This window comes from Manis pentadactyla, chromosome 1 (genome assembly GCF_030020395.1).
Source record: "Manis pentadactyla isolate mManPen7 chromosome 1, mManPen7.hap1, whole genome shotgun sequence".
NCBI classification, from domain to species: Eukaryota; Metazoa; Chordata; class Mammalia; order Pholidota; family Manidae; genus Manis; species Manis pentadactyla.
This window is the reverse complement of record NC_080019.1, coordinates 170,070,626-170,086,689: the sequence shown is the minus strand read 5'-3', so window position 1 is coordinate 170,086,689 and position 16,064 is coordinate 170,070,626. Positions and strand designations below refer to the sequence as shown.

Sequence of the window (16,064 nt, the reverse complement as noted above, 5' to 3'; positions counted from 1 at the left end):
CCACCTGTAAGAAACTCATTTTAACGAGCAAGCTCCCAGGAAGGCTAAGTGGTGGCACCTTAGTGAGATTTACTTTAATCAGTTAATCAGATTGTTTTCTTCTTGACACCTGAGATCAAAGAGAGACTGGGAATCTTGATGGCATAACTGGAGATAGGAAAAGAGGACAGCCAGAAAGGGATGGCATAATGGGGGTCTGGCATCCAGAGGACAGCCTAAGGGCTTTGACCACGGTGGGGCTAAAGAAGCAGGGTACCAAAGAAACCTGCCAGGTATGCACTTTCACTAGGCTGCAAAGTCAGCAGCCACCATTGCCTTTTGCACTGCTTTTTGCAACCATGAGATGTAGACAATCGGAAGGGGGAAGTCTCATTTCCTAGAAGGGAGATGATAAAGTCTGTGGTACAAACATCCTTGATGAGCACATAGTTCTCTCCTTTCTCCTTGTGTCCACCCATTTCCATCCCTTTCCAACAGCTGCCCCTTCCTTGCCTGACACTCCTGTACAGCAGGGCAGGTAACACCCTACATTCCAAAGCCCTTTCTGCCTCTACGAGTTGTGCCACCCTGGGCAAGGTGCTGAGCCTCTCTAAGCTCTAGTCTATTTCTCTGCAATGAAGTGAACAATAGTCCTCTCTCATATGATCATCATGGGCAATAGAGGCCAAGAATGCAAAGTGCTTTGCAGGACATCAAGACTCAGTGAGTGTTCAATAAATGTTAGCTGTTAGTGTGGATACAGACTGTGTCAGAGACATTCATTCTCAAGGAGTCAGGGAGGCAAACAAGTATAGGTCCCTGCTCTCTGGAGTTGATTAAGTAATAGTCATTGAATGTCCTATCAAGGAAGTGTATCATTCGTCCTCAAAAAGCTTTAAGAGCACATACAGTAAAAAAACAAATTCAGTTTTCAGAATCTGAAGTTTCAAAGCCATAGAAATTCCTGGGATAAGTCATGTGGATCAGTGAACCATGTAGAGTAAGTTCTCAATAAATGTTAGAGTGTATTAACAGTATTAGGATCTCATGATGACCTCTATTTTATTTAAGAATACCTTTGCTTCTCCAGATACAAGTTCTTAAAGGACAGGGCTTCAAGTACATGTTTTAAAGCCTTAAAACTCATAACATACCACACATACATGTGAAGTATTAGGAGCTTCACAGTTACTTGCTTTGTGAACGAACACCCAGCAAGCACTAGAGGACGCGGTTGCAGCGTCCCTCTCTCACCGACATTGCCCCCTCCAACACAGACACAAACATGCACTCACAATTTTGAAAGAAAAAAAAGTGGTTTTTCCCAATTTAAGATATAAATTGCATAGTAGACATAGGACATAGTTAAAATGAGACTTAGTATGTAAAATTCAACATTTGTAAGAAGCTCTTATAGCATACAATCATTCTGTGTACCGAGCAAAGCCATTTTTTATTCTCCTGGCCCCCTTAAATCATTCTGCATTATCACTACACATATTCCCTTTAAAAAGTTTTCCCATTCTCATAATTTCTATAAATTCATATTAGGTGTTTATTTATACAGAGCCAAACAATTGAACTAAAAGAGAGAAAGAAATCCACAACCAAGTACACTAAAATGGCGACTTCGTTGTTAGTTTGAACTTTTCATTGTTATTTCTAAACAAAATATCTTTGCTCAAAATAGAGTCTGGTGATGACTAATCAAAGGGATAAAAATCAGACGCTGAAAAAGATAAATCTAAGGGGAAAGAAGTTATTAGGGAAGGGGGAGGAGAATGAACCTTCCAGAACCTTGTTTTAGTGTGATAAGTTAGGACTAAACAGTTAAGTGACCTGGTCATATAACAAGAATCTTGAATGAGAAACACTGGACAGAGGGACAACCTTAACTTTATACACTTTCATTTGGATAAATATTTTTTCCTTGAGAAGCTAATTCAGAGAAAACAATACCTATTTTTCACTCCCCTTCCTCTTAAGTAGGTATTGGGCCTGCCCAGCAAGGATAGCAGGAACACCCAGCCACAGCCAGGAGCACAAAGCTTCACAGGTTTCTCCTTGAGAATCAAGGTCCCCAAGAACAGCAGCCCCACGGGCAGGATGCTGGCAAATGCAGAAGGGCCACAGGTCCCAAGATAGTGCTGTGGACATTCTGAAAGTGATAATCTCCCAGGCACATCTCTCTGGTTCAATTAGGTTACATTAAAATTTTTTTAACAAACTAGAGATGTACTAGAATACAAATTAAATTACCTAAATTCCTGACATTTTGTAAGTGTTACTGGGAGGAAGTTATGGAGCTTGGAACACAGGTGTAAATGTGTAAGGTTGGGACCATCCTCACGGATTCTATGAGTGGGAGGGAGGGTCTGAGCCCCTTTCCAATGCCTTCGACCCACTTATCTCCCCATCTCTTTGTCACTGGGACCAGGGTGTCAAAGGCAAGCACACTGGCACAGGTTAATTTTACATAGGTTCTCATAGATGTTGTTTCAAGATGCTTCCAAGCCTTAAAACCAGAAGCCAGATAGATTTTCATTTTGGAGGTAGATTTTATGAAAAACGTGTTTTCATCTTATTTCCTGGACAATGGTGAGCTTTCCACTGGGTGGAGGGCTTCAGAGAAGTTCTGGCACAGTGCACACATCTGGCAGTGTACACAAGCTCTTTCTCACCACCAGCTGTACATGTATGGACATATCACTTAACTACAATGAGCTTTAGTTGCCTCCTGAGCTTGAACTAGATCAGTGATTCTCAAACCTTAGTGTGATGCAGGAAAGAGTAAGGATATTTAAAAATAAAATTCATGTAGCCAACAGGCATATGAAAAGATGCTCCACATCGTTAATCATCATCAGGGAAATGCAAATTAAAACCACAATGAGCTATCACCTCACACCAGTTAGGATGGCCAACATCCGAAAGACAAGAAACAACAAGTGCTGGCGAGGTTGTGGAGAAAGGGGAACCCTCCTACCCTGCTGGTGGGAATGTAAATTAGTTCAACCATTGTGGAAAGCAGTATGGAAGTTCCTCAAAAAACTAAAAATAGAAATACCATCTGACCCAGGAATTCCACTCCTAGGAATTTACCCAAAGAAAAGATGATCCCTTATTCAAAAAGACATACATACCCCTATGTTTATCGTAGCACTATTTACAATAGCCAAGATATGGAAACAATCTGAGTGTCCATCAATAGATGAATGGACAAAGAAGATGTGGTACATATACACAATGGAATGTTATTCAGCCATAAAAAGAAAAGAAATCCTATCATTTGCAACAACATGGATGGAGCTAGAGGATTTTATGCTCAGTGAAATAAGCTAGGTGGGGAAAGACAAGCACCAAATGACTTGACTCATTTGTGGGGTATAAAAACAAAGCAAAACTGAAGGAACAAAATAGAAGCAGACTCACATACTCCGAGAAAGGACTAGTGTTTATCAAAGGGGAGGGTTAGGGAAGAGTAGGTGGGGAGGGAAAAGGGGATTAAGGGGAACTATAATCTGCAATCACAATATAGATAGGTCACAGGAAAGGCAGTACAACATGAAGACAAGTAATGACTCTATAGCATCTTACTACACTGATAGTGACTATAATGAGGGGGTGAAGACTTGATAATGATACCAGGCTTCTTGTTTGTGGAGTCAAAGAATGAACTTAGTAAACATGCAAGGTAGGACAGCCAGAGTAGAGGCTTTTATTTAGAGATACAGTGAGAGGACAGAGCTCCTGGGTCACGCCAGGAGGAGACAAGAAAGCCTGGGGTGGTGTGTTGTCTAAGGGATTTATAGGCTGTTGAGGATTTTGGGGAATTGAGGGCTTAGGGTGTGAACTTGTACCACCTGCCCTGCCCTCAAGGTGGGCTGGGTAATTGTCTGTTTGCTAGGGCTGTTTAGAGTGAAGTCACGGGTTATGCTGAGATAGCCCTGCGGAACACTCAAACATTCCAGGCAAAGTTACTCCTGACCTTTTGACCTTTAACTGATCTCACTGAAGATGTCTATATTCCTAGTCTGGTATCTTTACCCTGGAGAATTAGTGTGACCTTAACTTTGCATAATGCTGAACACAGAGTTTCAATAAGGACTTTACATTGTTACATTGCCTTAACTGTATATATCTTGCCTCACTTTTTTCTGGAGGCCCTCACCCTACTCTGACTACACCAACAGTCCCTGTCTCAATAATATGGGTGAATGTTGAAATCAGTGTTGTTTATGTGAAATCTTCATAAGATTGTATATCAATGATACTTTAATAAAAATGATAATAATACTGTTCATAACTGCCTCCCAGACTCAGAAATGCTGACTCAGTAGGTCTAGGGAAGGGGTCAGAAACCTACATCTTTAATGAACCTCCACTGTGGATCATACTTTGAGAAGCACTGAACTAATTGATTTGGAAGATCCCTTCCAGCACTAATGTTCTAACATTCTGTGAGTTTATGTTTCCTTGGGCGACTAGTCTTGGGCAGCCTGGCACTCCCTCAGTGTCTGCACACCTTTGGTAATAACTGGTACTAACCACAGGGAGGGTGTGTACAGGCAGCTGAGACAGAGTGGTAGTAGAGTTAATTGGGTCATTGGGGGATAAACTAACATCCATGTCTCTGATATCTAGGTGACAGGTGGAGTCTGGAACTTCAGCCGTGTTTGTTGTGATGTTTTCGTCACCCTGGATGTCATGATGTGTACAGCCAGCATCCTGAACCTCTGTGCTATCAGTATCGACAGGTAGGGTTGGAATTCTCCTTCTGGGCTTAAGGGAGAGGTGCTGCGGGTAAAATTGCAATGTTTCCAGAATCTCTCACCTGGCCTTACTTAGCCCATCTCCTTATTAGTAGATGTTTCCAAGGGGTGGAGACAAGTAGTCCATCTCCATGTCAATAGGTGATTGCAAGGGTGCTGGGAAGTGGTGGGGTCTTGGCAGTTGAGTAATGAGAGACACAGGCCAGCAGGAGTAGATGACTGCTTGTAAGCAGTAAACAGGTTTCTCCCATGTTATTTCTCCCTTTAACTGATTTCTGCTTCAAAGGTTTATTTTCCCCACACTGGGAACATATCCTCCCCTGGAGTTACAGTGGCCTAGACCAAGTGTGAGGGAAACCAGCCTGGGGAAGCTGCTCTTGCTGTATTTGAGCCCCAGGCTTTGCATTTGAGAGCACTGGGGTCACTGCCAAGTGGAACTTGCCATTGGGACCTTGTTTCCTCATGTTTTCTTTTAAACTATGGTTTGCAGGAGAGAAGAAAGCCATGTGACAGGAAAGAAATAATTATCCTATAAGCTTTCCTAGCCTGTCCTTCCCCCAGGCCCCTAAAGAGGATTCTGGTTTTGCGTTTGGTCCAAAGACTCAAAAAGATACTTTGACCTCCCCCACCTGCACCAAAAGAATTTAAATGGAAGAATTACTCCAGAAGGAGAGCTCTCTCCATAGATAACATTTCAACGTAACTAGGTGTGTTAGTTAGGAGGAGCATAGTTAAGTCTTAAAATTCCTCTCTGTGCCTGTTTCTGTGTGGCTCAGCAAACTTACTCTTCATATTGTTTCCTTTTTCCTGTGAATTCTCAGACCGCTACCCCCTTCCCCTTGGTTCAGGATGACATAGATTCCTCATTCTCCCTGACTGTCTTTGGAATCTATGTCAAAGCCTTCTCAGCATATATGTACATAATTAAACATTGTTTTCTTCTCCTGTTAATCTGTCTCATGTCAGTTTGATTCCTAAACCAGCTAGAAGAACCTTGAAGGGTAGAGAAAAAAAATTTCTTCCTCCCAAAAAAAAAGGGATATAGTGGCATAACTCAACAAATATACAAAAAAATACTGAATTGTACACTTTAAATAAGTGAATTGTGTGCTCTGTGAATTATATCATGATAAAACAGTTGGGAATTTTATAATATTTTTAGCTGCGTAAGAACATAAATCCTTTTATAACATCTAAGTCTTTTTAATTTCTGTAAAGTTTGTATGTAAATATATTATTTACAGAATGAACAGATTGCATCTGGTTTGCTGTGTCATCAGCTCTACCACCCCAAACTCTGACACTAGTCCTAGCTCCTTATCACCTGTGAATCAACCTACTGTGCCTTTCACAGGACCCTGAATAGAGAATATTAAACTGAATTCAGTGGTTCCTGCCTGAGGATAGTTGATGTTTATATCACAAATATGCGCCTTCAGGAAGGACATGAGAGAGTGGGAAAAGATCAGCCTTGGAGGAAGGAGGTAAGAGCTGTGTAAAAGAAAACAAAAGCTGGGACAGCCCCCTCCCAGGCTCCTACTTCCTGACCCTACTCTCTAACCTCCACCATGTGCCTGTACACTCCACCCACACACCCTCACACCCAGGGGCTGTGCAAGTTGTGCTCTTGTTGCCAGGCAGCTCCATCTGGGGAGGTCTCTCCCTGTGCACTAGGTGAAATCTCAACCTTGGCGGGGGAAGGTTCTTGACTCCGAACAAGAAAGAATTCTTGAACAGGTCTGACAAGTGTAGGTAAGGAAGGAATTCATTAAAGCAAGAGTAGCAGCAAATGTCAGCACTGTGCAGGCAGCAGAGAGCAAGGAAGAACAGAGAGAGGAAAGGGAAGTTCATTGAACTCCTTCTCCCCATAGGGCAAATCCCTTGCCAACTCCTAAAGTCAGGGTCACCTGGCATCCAATGTTCACTTGAATCTGCAGGGCATGGGAACTAAGCCCCTACCATTCCAGGATTTGAGGGAGCTGCAGAGCACTGGATGGAGTGAGTTTAAGTTCTGAGAACTTCCAAAAGGCAAAAAAAATATTTTCAAGCAAGCTACTAAACGGCATGACCATACAGCTGCAGTCCTGTCTGGGTCACCCAGGAGACAGGAACTTGCAAGCCCAAATCAGAGCTCTCAGTAGCCCTTCCCTACTTGTCTGAAATAGAACAAAGAGAGTACAGACTTGTGCTTAAGTCTAGAACACTGAATGAAATAGCAAAGTAACAAAGATGCTTACCACTGGAAGAGAGCAGAGACAGAACACAGTAAGTTGAGCAGAGAGAAGACTTTATTTAATGCAAAAAGTACACACTCAAAGAAAGGGAAGTGCAGACAACCTCAGAGACAAGGCACACTTATGGGCTTAGGATTCTGTCTTTTAAGAATTTCAAGAATGGGGCAAAGACTGAGGAGGGAGTACATAGGCTTGACGTGTGATTTCATGATGTGTCTCTCCAACAAGAGACATTATATCACCAGCTACATTCAGTCCTCTAGATATTCTTTAAGATAAACTTAACACAAGGAAGTTATTGATCCTGTTCTTCTCCAAGACAGTGGTCATCCTGAAGAACTGGGAACATATCATTTAGTATTGCTTGCCCTGATTTAAAATAGGGAGGTTATTGGCTAATTACCTAAAAAATGTTAGGAATCTTACCTCCTAACTCCCTGGTCTCCAAAATGGAATCTTAGCCTTAAGAAGGAGTCCCTCCTATTTTTACCATACTATTTATAGCTCAGCATTTTTCATCATAGGTAGAAAAAATTAATCATGATGCTTGTCCCATGTCCCTATCCAACCTCACTGTAAACAAGGATGTAGGAACCAAATTCTGCCAATGCTCTGTTTGCCACACCTTGAGTTGGCCAGAAGAGGGTGCCTTTTTCTAATTTGCACAAGAGCATCATTTTGCTGGCAACAGCCATGCTTGACACATACTTCTACTTTCACCACCTAAGAACAACCAACAAGAATAAACCTAGAATTGACTTCTGTCCCATACAGGAAAACGCCCAGAATGCACTGCACTCGCCTACCTGAATCCCAAGGGACAAGCCATGCCCTAGACCCCACGGGGGGAGGATGCTTTCTTCTTGATTTGTGTATCTGTATGAACCAATCCTCACCAAACCTCAAGATGGAGTCTCCTCCCCATTCTAGGAATGAAAATAGGCCTTGGAAAAGCTGTCGCCATTATCCTTCACAGCAGTTTGCAGTACACAGCATTAAATTCTGTTCATGTGATGCCAAAGAGCTGGTCAATTCATTAAACATGCAGTCATTCACGCAGACCTTTGGTCTTCACACAATGCTAGTCACCAGTCTGACAAACTTGACCAAATGGATTCAGCATTTTTTGGTTATGAAGCCCTGGTCTGTAATAACAGGGTAATAAGAGATAGGAAAGAAAAGGAAATGATAAAACGGGTTTTTAAAAGCAAGTAATACTATTGTCATTAGATTCCTAAGCATAGCTCTGGATGCTTGGATGATGCTGCCTGTTCTTTTTTAAAAACCAAAGTGGGTGATCACAAACCCCCATCCCTTGGCGCCTTGCCTCCCCAGGGGGCCAGCCCCCTGCCACCACTTGCGGGGTCAGATGGAACTCCGGGAGAGGGCTGAGAAAGTGTCTGAGGAGGAGGACACAATCAAATGGTAAGAATCAGAGCCCTCCGCGAGGAGCCAAGGAATAATGCGACCGAATTCATTCACCGGGGAGTTCTTTAAGTGGCTCTCAAACGGGCACCCATCACACAGGCAGGCCTCCGCGTCTCAGGACCGAGCACAATAGGTACCAGATGAGTCACAGGCACCTTGGATTTTTAGTTTGCATCTAAATAAGCACTTTATATTTGCAAAGGGCTTTCCAGTCATTAGCAAAAAGCTTTCTCCTTCAACAATTCCACGAGGGGAGTCCACAGAACTAAAGATTTATTGAGCCCCCTGTCTGACCAAATAAAAGGTGGTGAAAAGCGGCGCTCACAGAGCTCCGGAGCTCATTAAACCCACGGGGTAGTTGGATCTGACCCTCCCACCCAGCCCAGGCCTTTTCCTCCCCACCCCCCAGCTCCCTCAAGAGGCACCCTCATCAGTTCCCCCACCCCCAACACCTCCCACCCTGGAACAGGACTGCAGGCAGAAGCCACATGCTGCAAGGACCGGCACCTTTAGTAAGGTGACAAGCCCACAAAGCCCAGGCACAGAATTGGGAGTCAGAGGGGCATCGTAGTTTAATTCACTTGTGCAGAAGTGCTACTTGTTTGTATGGGGTCCTGCAGCCTCTTGGTTCTGGGACTAGAAGCAGAGCCTCGGGACTCCCCCGCCAGTACTCTGTAACAATAAGTTGTTACAGTCATTCCTGGAGGTGGGCAGGGACCATGCCCCATCACCCGCTTCTACAGGAGCTAGTTGCTTGGAGTAAGAGCACTTTTCCACTGTCTGCAATACCCTAGCTACCTCTGTGCTAATCCTAATTTGCATGAGTCTACACGCATGTACTATATGCCAGGCACTAAGAGCTTTTCATTATTGCTACCCCTCACAACACCCCCACAAGCAGGTGTATTATCCCCATTTTATGAATAAAGAATCTGAGGCTAGATTATGTGGGTAAACTTGCCCCGGTCACACAGCTAGTAGGTGGGGTGGTAGGGATTCAGTCAGCCTCTTTCCACTATAGCACATTGTGCTATGCAGAGGTGTTTAGCCAAATTTGGGATCCCCTAATTCTGAAGCCACACTGCCTGGCTAAAAATCCTGGCTTTACCTCTTAATAGCAATATGAACTTGGGCAAGCCCATTAACCTCTCTGGGCCTCAGTTCCTCCTCTTCTGTTTATTGGAGATAATAACAAAAGGATTATTATGAGGATTAAATAAGTTAATATTTGTAAAGCACCTTAAACAGTTGCCTGCCACGTAGAAAGTGTTATATACTTGTTTGTTTGATAAATAAAATACATTTAATGTCCCTTGATAATCAGGAATAAGGAGCAGACACTCATAATTCATTGGTATGAACAATAACAGATCCCTTGGATAATAATTTTATCCATTTATTATATGGATAATAACAACAATAATATATTAACAACAACAATAATGATAATGATACTGTTCTTTTCTTAATGTTTATTAGGTACTATGCATTGTGTTAAAAATCTTCACAGAGGTAATTCATTTAATACTCATGACAGCTTGTAGGGACCAATGTCAGGCCACTCCAAAATGTGCCATTGTGATGTGTAGATTATTTGGATCTGAAAACTATTAAGGCCCAAAAGATTCAGGAAGGAACTTTGACCTCACGCCCCACAACTGCCTTAAAAAAAATTAGATAAAGTACTCCAGGAGGAGAGCTATCACCACAAATAGCTACATTATAATGTAAATAAACTAGGTGCGGTGGGGGGGGGGATATGACTAAGTCTGTTAAAATTCCTCTTTGTGCCCCTTCATTGTTACTAAGTGGCCCAGGGGATACTTGATTATCAAACATTTACTCTTTTCATACTCCTGTGGATTATTTCCCTTTTCCTTTGAATCTTGGCCCCCACCCGCTTCTCCTTGGTTCAGGATGACATATGTATCACCACGTCCCTGTCTTTGGAATCCATGTCTGTGGCTTCCCAGTACCATATATGATTCGACTCCAGTTTTTTTCCTCCTGTTAATCTGTCTCATGTCCTTAGACTAGCTAGAAGAACCTGGAGGGGTAGGGGAAATTTCTTCCTCCCCAAAAATCTCTGTCCAGCTGAATCATTATCCGCAAGATATGGATAAGGAAACTGAGTCTCAGAAAAGCCGGATCTCAAATAAGCCCACACCACCCAGTTAAGTGGAAGAACTGGGGATTCGGACGCTGGCCAGTCTGTTTCCAAAGCCCACGGCCTTAACCACCTTGAGCAGCGAGGTGGCCGCCCCGAGTCCGCCCCGGAGGGCGCGCTGCACAACCGCCTCGGGAGCCGTCCTGGGCACCGCCCGCTCCGCGCCGCGCCAGGCCCTGCCCGCGCTGGCTGGCGGGGGATCTTCTGCGATCCATTCCGGAGACCAGAGATGGAGCAGCCTGCTGGGTGGAAATTCACGGTCCCTGCAAGGCGTCAGGTAGCGGGAGGGCCCAGCTTTCCCTCCGTCCTCCCCACCGCGCCTGGGGAGCCCCCAGGTGAGCAGTGAACTTCTCACCCCGCGGAGAGGGCCGAGCTCTTGCTGCACTTGGGCGCCCTCCTATGGCTAATTTCGGAACTGCCTCTACCTCTCAGTCACCTCTGGCAAGCTTTCCAGCTGAAAACCCTGGAGGCAAACTTGGGAGCCTCATTTATTCTAAAAGTTTGATCATGTTTACAAAGAATTAGAAAAAAATGCAATGTAACAGTGCCTGTATGTAACTTTAATACCTACAGGTAAATGCAGTCTCATCTCTCACTTCTTGCCCAAGTAAGCCAGAGTTGTTGACACAGATTTCCCTAATGCAGACTTTCTCAAACTTGTCGAATCATAAAATATATTAGCTTGTTAAAAATACACATTTCAGGGTTCCACTCCAGAAGTTCCTAACTTAAATATCCAGGGGGCATGATCTGGGAATCTGTATTTTAACAGGACCCTCCAGGCAGTTAACAGACTGCAAGCCAACTGGGGAGAAACAGTTATGATCCTTCCACAGTGCTCTCCAAGTACACACCATCCTTCAGTGCCCCCTTTCCAGAGGAAGCCCTCCGCAAGGCCTCAGAGGCTTGTGGATGCCCTGGAGACTGAGGGGTCCCCCGGGAGAGACACTGCCCTCGGAGGTGGCCAGCGATTCAGCAGCCCTGAAGGAACAGGACGGTAGGCCGCCCATGAACCAGGAAGGGGCTCTCACCAGACACCGACTCTACCAGCACCTGGATCTTGGACTTCCCAGCTTTGTGGACTGTGAAAAACAAATGTTTGTTGCTTCAGTCACCCAATATATGGTATTTTATGATATAGCAGCCTGAACAGACTAAGAGAGCATGAAAACTGGATTTTAAAATAAGCCTTCATTGTATATTACTTGTCTCTATTTTCAAAAGCTCTGCTACTTGGAAGAGTTGTCACTCCAAGGGTTAGAGTTTATATTAGGATACAAGCAGGGATCCTTCCTCTTTGGGCACAGTTCCATCATTATCTGAGAAACTGAGGATAATGTAAAGGCATGCAGACAGCACCAGAGTCTGCTGGGTTGAGAGCATGAACACTAGGCTCGGATACGCACTGGTGAAGAAGCTCTCCGGCAGCCCAGTGTTGCTCTACTAGCTTTTTCACTCTTTATCCCCTTCTCTGCCCACCCTCCTCAGAGAGTTTTTCATTTATTTAGCTCAACTTTTCTGCAATTTCACTCAATTACCCTTTTCTCTCTCTCTACAACAAAATTATTTTTCTCCTGCCACATGTGTCAACCTGATTACTTCTCTAGTGACCTCTTTCAACGTGGTTCTTGAAAGTTCCCCATCCCTTCTCACTGTGTTTCTCCTCTCTCCCCTTGCTTCCACAGGTACACTGCAGTGGCCATGCCAGTCCACTACCAACACGGCACAGGACAGAGCTCCTGCCGGCGTGTGGCCTGCATGATTACAGCCGTCTGGGTGCTGGCCTTTGCTGTGTCTTGCCCTCTCCTCTTTGGCTTCAACACCACAGGTAACAGTGATGGCCCCGTGACAGCCCCGCTTACAAGGTCCATGTGATTCACAGCACAGCTGAGTGCTTGTAAGTGGTGCTTAGCCCTGAAATTTCTGACCCCTGGCCATTGTACTTTGTAAGCAAATGAGGGTGCCATAGACTGCAAAGCTTTGACCTTTGTTGATTGTAAGTAAAATGTAAAATGAAGCCTCATGAATTATTGGCACAGGGATGAAATTTGCCTCAATTAATGAAAAGTCGGGTTTATCCCTATTTTTAAAGTGTCATTGTATTCATTTGAAGATATGTGCCAGTTAAAAAAACTAAACTGTATTAATAATTTAGGTGAGGTTTACTGATGAAAAGATGACAATTCAAAATGGACTTAATAGTGCAAAATAACATCATAAAAGCCCTCAAGTAGGATATACATTTCTAACTTTTTCTCAATAAATATCATTTATGGCACTGGGGGATTAGTATAGATTCCAAAATTATTGGAGGGTGTATTACTTATATTTTAACATACAAAAATTCTGTCCATGGTGGTTGGTACATGGTATAGGCTCTACTGAATGGACGGATGGATAGACAGATGAATGAACAATGTGTATATCTGAGATGTTTGGGGTTTTAGACATTAGACACCCATCCAAATTTACACATCATATGGATCACTGCCTTTGGTGTCTGGTCCATGTCCACATTTCAGCTTCAGGAATTTCATGTGTTGAATGAACACAATTAGCATATGTAGTAAAGTTTGGGTTTTAACAATAAACAGTGCTTGCTAAGAGAGAACTGACTGACTAATGTTCTAATATGCATCTAGATTTCTTATCTGGACCATTTGGATTGCTACATTTGATTCCCACTAAGTTCCTACTATATCCTATATAATTTCTGGTATATATGTTTAAGTCACATAACTGTATATTTATGTGTATACGGATATTACATGTAATGCATTACATATAAATATAGGTAGATCCTAACTTATAAATAGCCTTCAATGAGTTATTTTCCTGACAATGATTCAGGAGTCAAAAGACATTTAGGAAGACAGAGGCTCTGGAGTCAGAAAAACATAGATTCAAATTCCAGTTTTACTACCTACCAGCTGTGTCTCCTTGAACAAGTTAGTTAACTTTTCTAAGTTTCTTATTGATAATACTACAGTGGAGCATAAATTTGTGCAAATTCACATATATAGACTAAGTCTATGTATTTAATCAGGAAGTTTTCAGTATTTATTTTTACATATGGCCCCCTGAAAATAAGCCCAGCAACTTTAACTCTAAAATTATATGCTGTGTTTGAACTCCTTATTATGTATGAGATATTATGTCTGTATCATACGTCTTTAGTTATTACTGCTCAAGGCTGTCATAAAACATGGATATCTTTACACATGATTCAGGGTATTTTTCAAAGCAAATTTCAACTCTATAATTTGCACTTTAATCATTGACTTTAGATTTAACCTTACATATGATACAACTTCACTCTTCCTCCTTCATAGAACTTTTTTACAATTAAGTGAGTATGAAATTGGGATAACCTATGTAGACCTGGCGCACACGCACCAGTTGCTCAAGGTCAGTCTTATTTCTTCTGCCACATGAAAGGCTAAGTACCAAGTTATCCAACAAATATTTGCTTGGTTAACTCAGGGTTTTCCTAAAATATTACATTATTACTCTTCACCATTAGTTACTTTGTTATTTTCACCGAATATGTGCACTTCATACACACACACACACACACACACACACACTCACACACTCACTCACACATTCCCAAAGCAACATTCCCTAACACAGCTAGAAGAGGCTAACTGAGGCACTCAAATATCATTTTTGGTGAGTATTAAATGTGCTCTTTGGGTTAGTCTGATAACTAATCCACCTCCTATATCCTAGTTTCTATGCAAAAATGCATTCTAAATTGGAATTTGTAGTATGGGAACACACAAGCACTGCTAGGTCATGGCACTCCTTACCCCCTGCCAGCAACAAATCTCCACCAATGCTGGGCTGCACTGTTCCTCTTGCTCATCCTTGGAGGCTGGCATGGGTGGTCTTACTCACACACACACACACACACACACACACACACACACACTGGAAACAGTTAAAACAGCCTCAGACTCTGACAGGAGACAGTTTTCAGTTAATGTCAACATCTAATGTGAAGAAGAATGAGGAGCTAATTGCAGTTTTGTTACCATCAGTGAGATCATTATTGTTCCAGAAAAAAACTCAGAAAAAATGTTTTGGGAAGGATTTTCAAATATAGAACTGAGAAGGCAAATGCCCATGACTTAGCATGTACTCTCTTGCTTCTCTCTCTTACTTTTAAGTTTACTAATCAGACTATAGTAAGCCCTCCACTTATTCATATATTGTATCAAAGCATCTGGTCCACTCTAAGAGCCCAATAGATGTTAGCTAGTTGTGTTCTTATTATTACATACTAGGAAAAGTTTCTGGACCTCAACATTTAACTATGCACCTGCTCCAAGGAAAATTTAAATGGTGGTAGTTCTGTTGGTAGTCACAGAGTAGACCAGTCACCTCACCCTAGAACACACTTCAGGGACTAGTGAGCAGAGCTCAAGGCAGGGAAGCCCAATGATCATTCTCTTCCTCTGTCTGGCATTCACACTGCAGCTTCATTATCCTGATGAGTGTGGGTCCTTCAGCACCTCTTCCATCTGTAAGGAAGCTTGCAAGGTCATTGGAAAGCCCAATAGAAGTGGCTTCTCTCGCCCATTTTTTCCTACTTCCTTTGTGAAAAGTAGAGGATAAAAGGGCAGGATACTGCCAATAACACCCAATATCAGAAGTGGCTGGGTTTTCACTAAGAAGTGCAGCATGAAAAAGAACTTTCTGGCAAAGCCCTTCTTTGAATGACATGGGCTCTCACTTGGGATTGTGAGTTGTCATGGAACATAAGGTAGAGAAAACCTGACCTTCATTTTCTTCCTGCGTGGAGTCCTCATTGTCTGAGAGAAAGGCAGTATGCACTTCTGAATGCACACATAAAGCAGGATCTCGGGTCACAGAAGTTCCAATGCTATGGGGCCTGGCTGGCCATGCACCAGCTCCCAGCAGAGGCCCAGCAGTCTAACAAATATCATGTTACCAACAGCCTCTATAGTGGTGGAACATGGGGTATTGCTGCTAGAGGAAACCCTAAAGATCAATGAATGAGCAGCCCAACCCTTTCATTTCACAGATAAGAAAAATAACCAGTATTTAAATTTATGCTAAATCAGATATAAAGTGTTATTAAAAAGTTCTAGAATGAATAAGCAATGGCAAGTAACAGGAGAAAAAAAAATTTAGGTTAAGAAAATGCTATCAGCTGTGTTAATGTCCCTTCTAAACAAAGAAATGGAGGACAGTTGTTAAGATTTGAGCAATAGAACATCTCACTTGGCTTTCAGAATACTGGAGCTGGTGGGAGCTTGGTTGATAAGTACAAAATTAAATGAATAACAGCATCATCCTAAAATCAGATTCATCAGGATCTCCTGTCTTTGGAAATAAGTTACAGACAAACCCTTCAATGAGCTTGAAGTTCATGAATCTCTCAACTCAACCTGTTTCTGGCCTTGCTCTTCACATTACTGTAGGACTAAAGTTCCCAGGCTAGCCCACAGAAGCCTC

General features: G+C 42.8%; 1 protein-coding gene across 2 annotated transcripts in view; it reads left to right on the top strand.

Moving 5' to 3' along the window:
- Positions 1 to 16,064, top strand: part of DRD3 (dopamine receptor D3) — a 43,957-nt gene that overhangs the window by 16,168 nt on the left and 11,725 nt on the right. For both annotated transcript variants that reach the window (XM_036883481.2, XM_036883480.2), the window contains exons 3-4: positions 4,624 to 4,736; positions 12,266 to 12,408. In XM_036883481.2, coding sequence (XP_036739376.2) covers positions 4,624 to 4,736; positions 12,266 to 12,408 — 256 coding nt within the window. The remainder of the gene's footprint in view (positions 1 to 4,623; positions 4,737 to 12,265; positions 12,409 to 16,064) is intronic.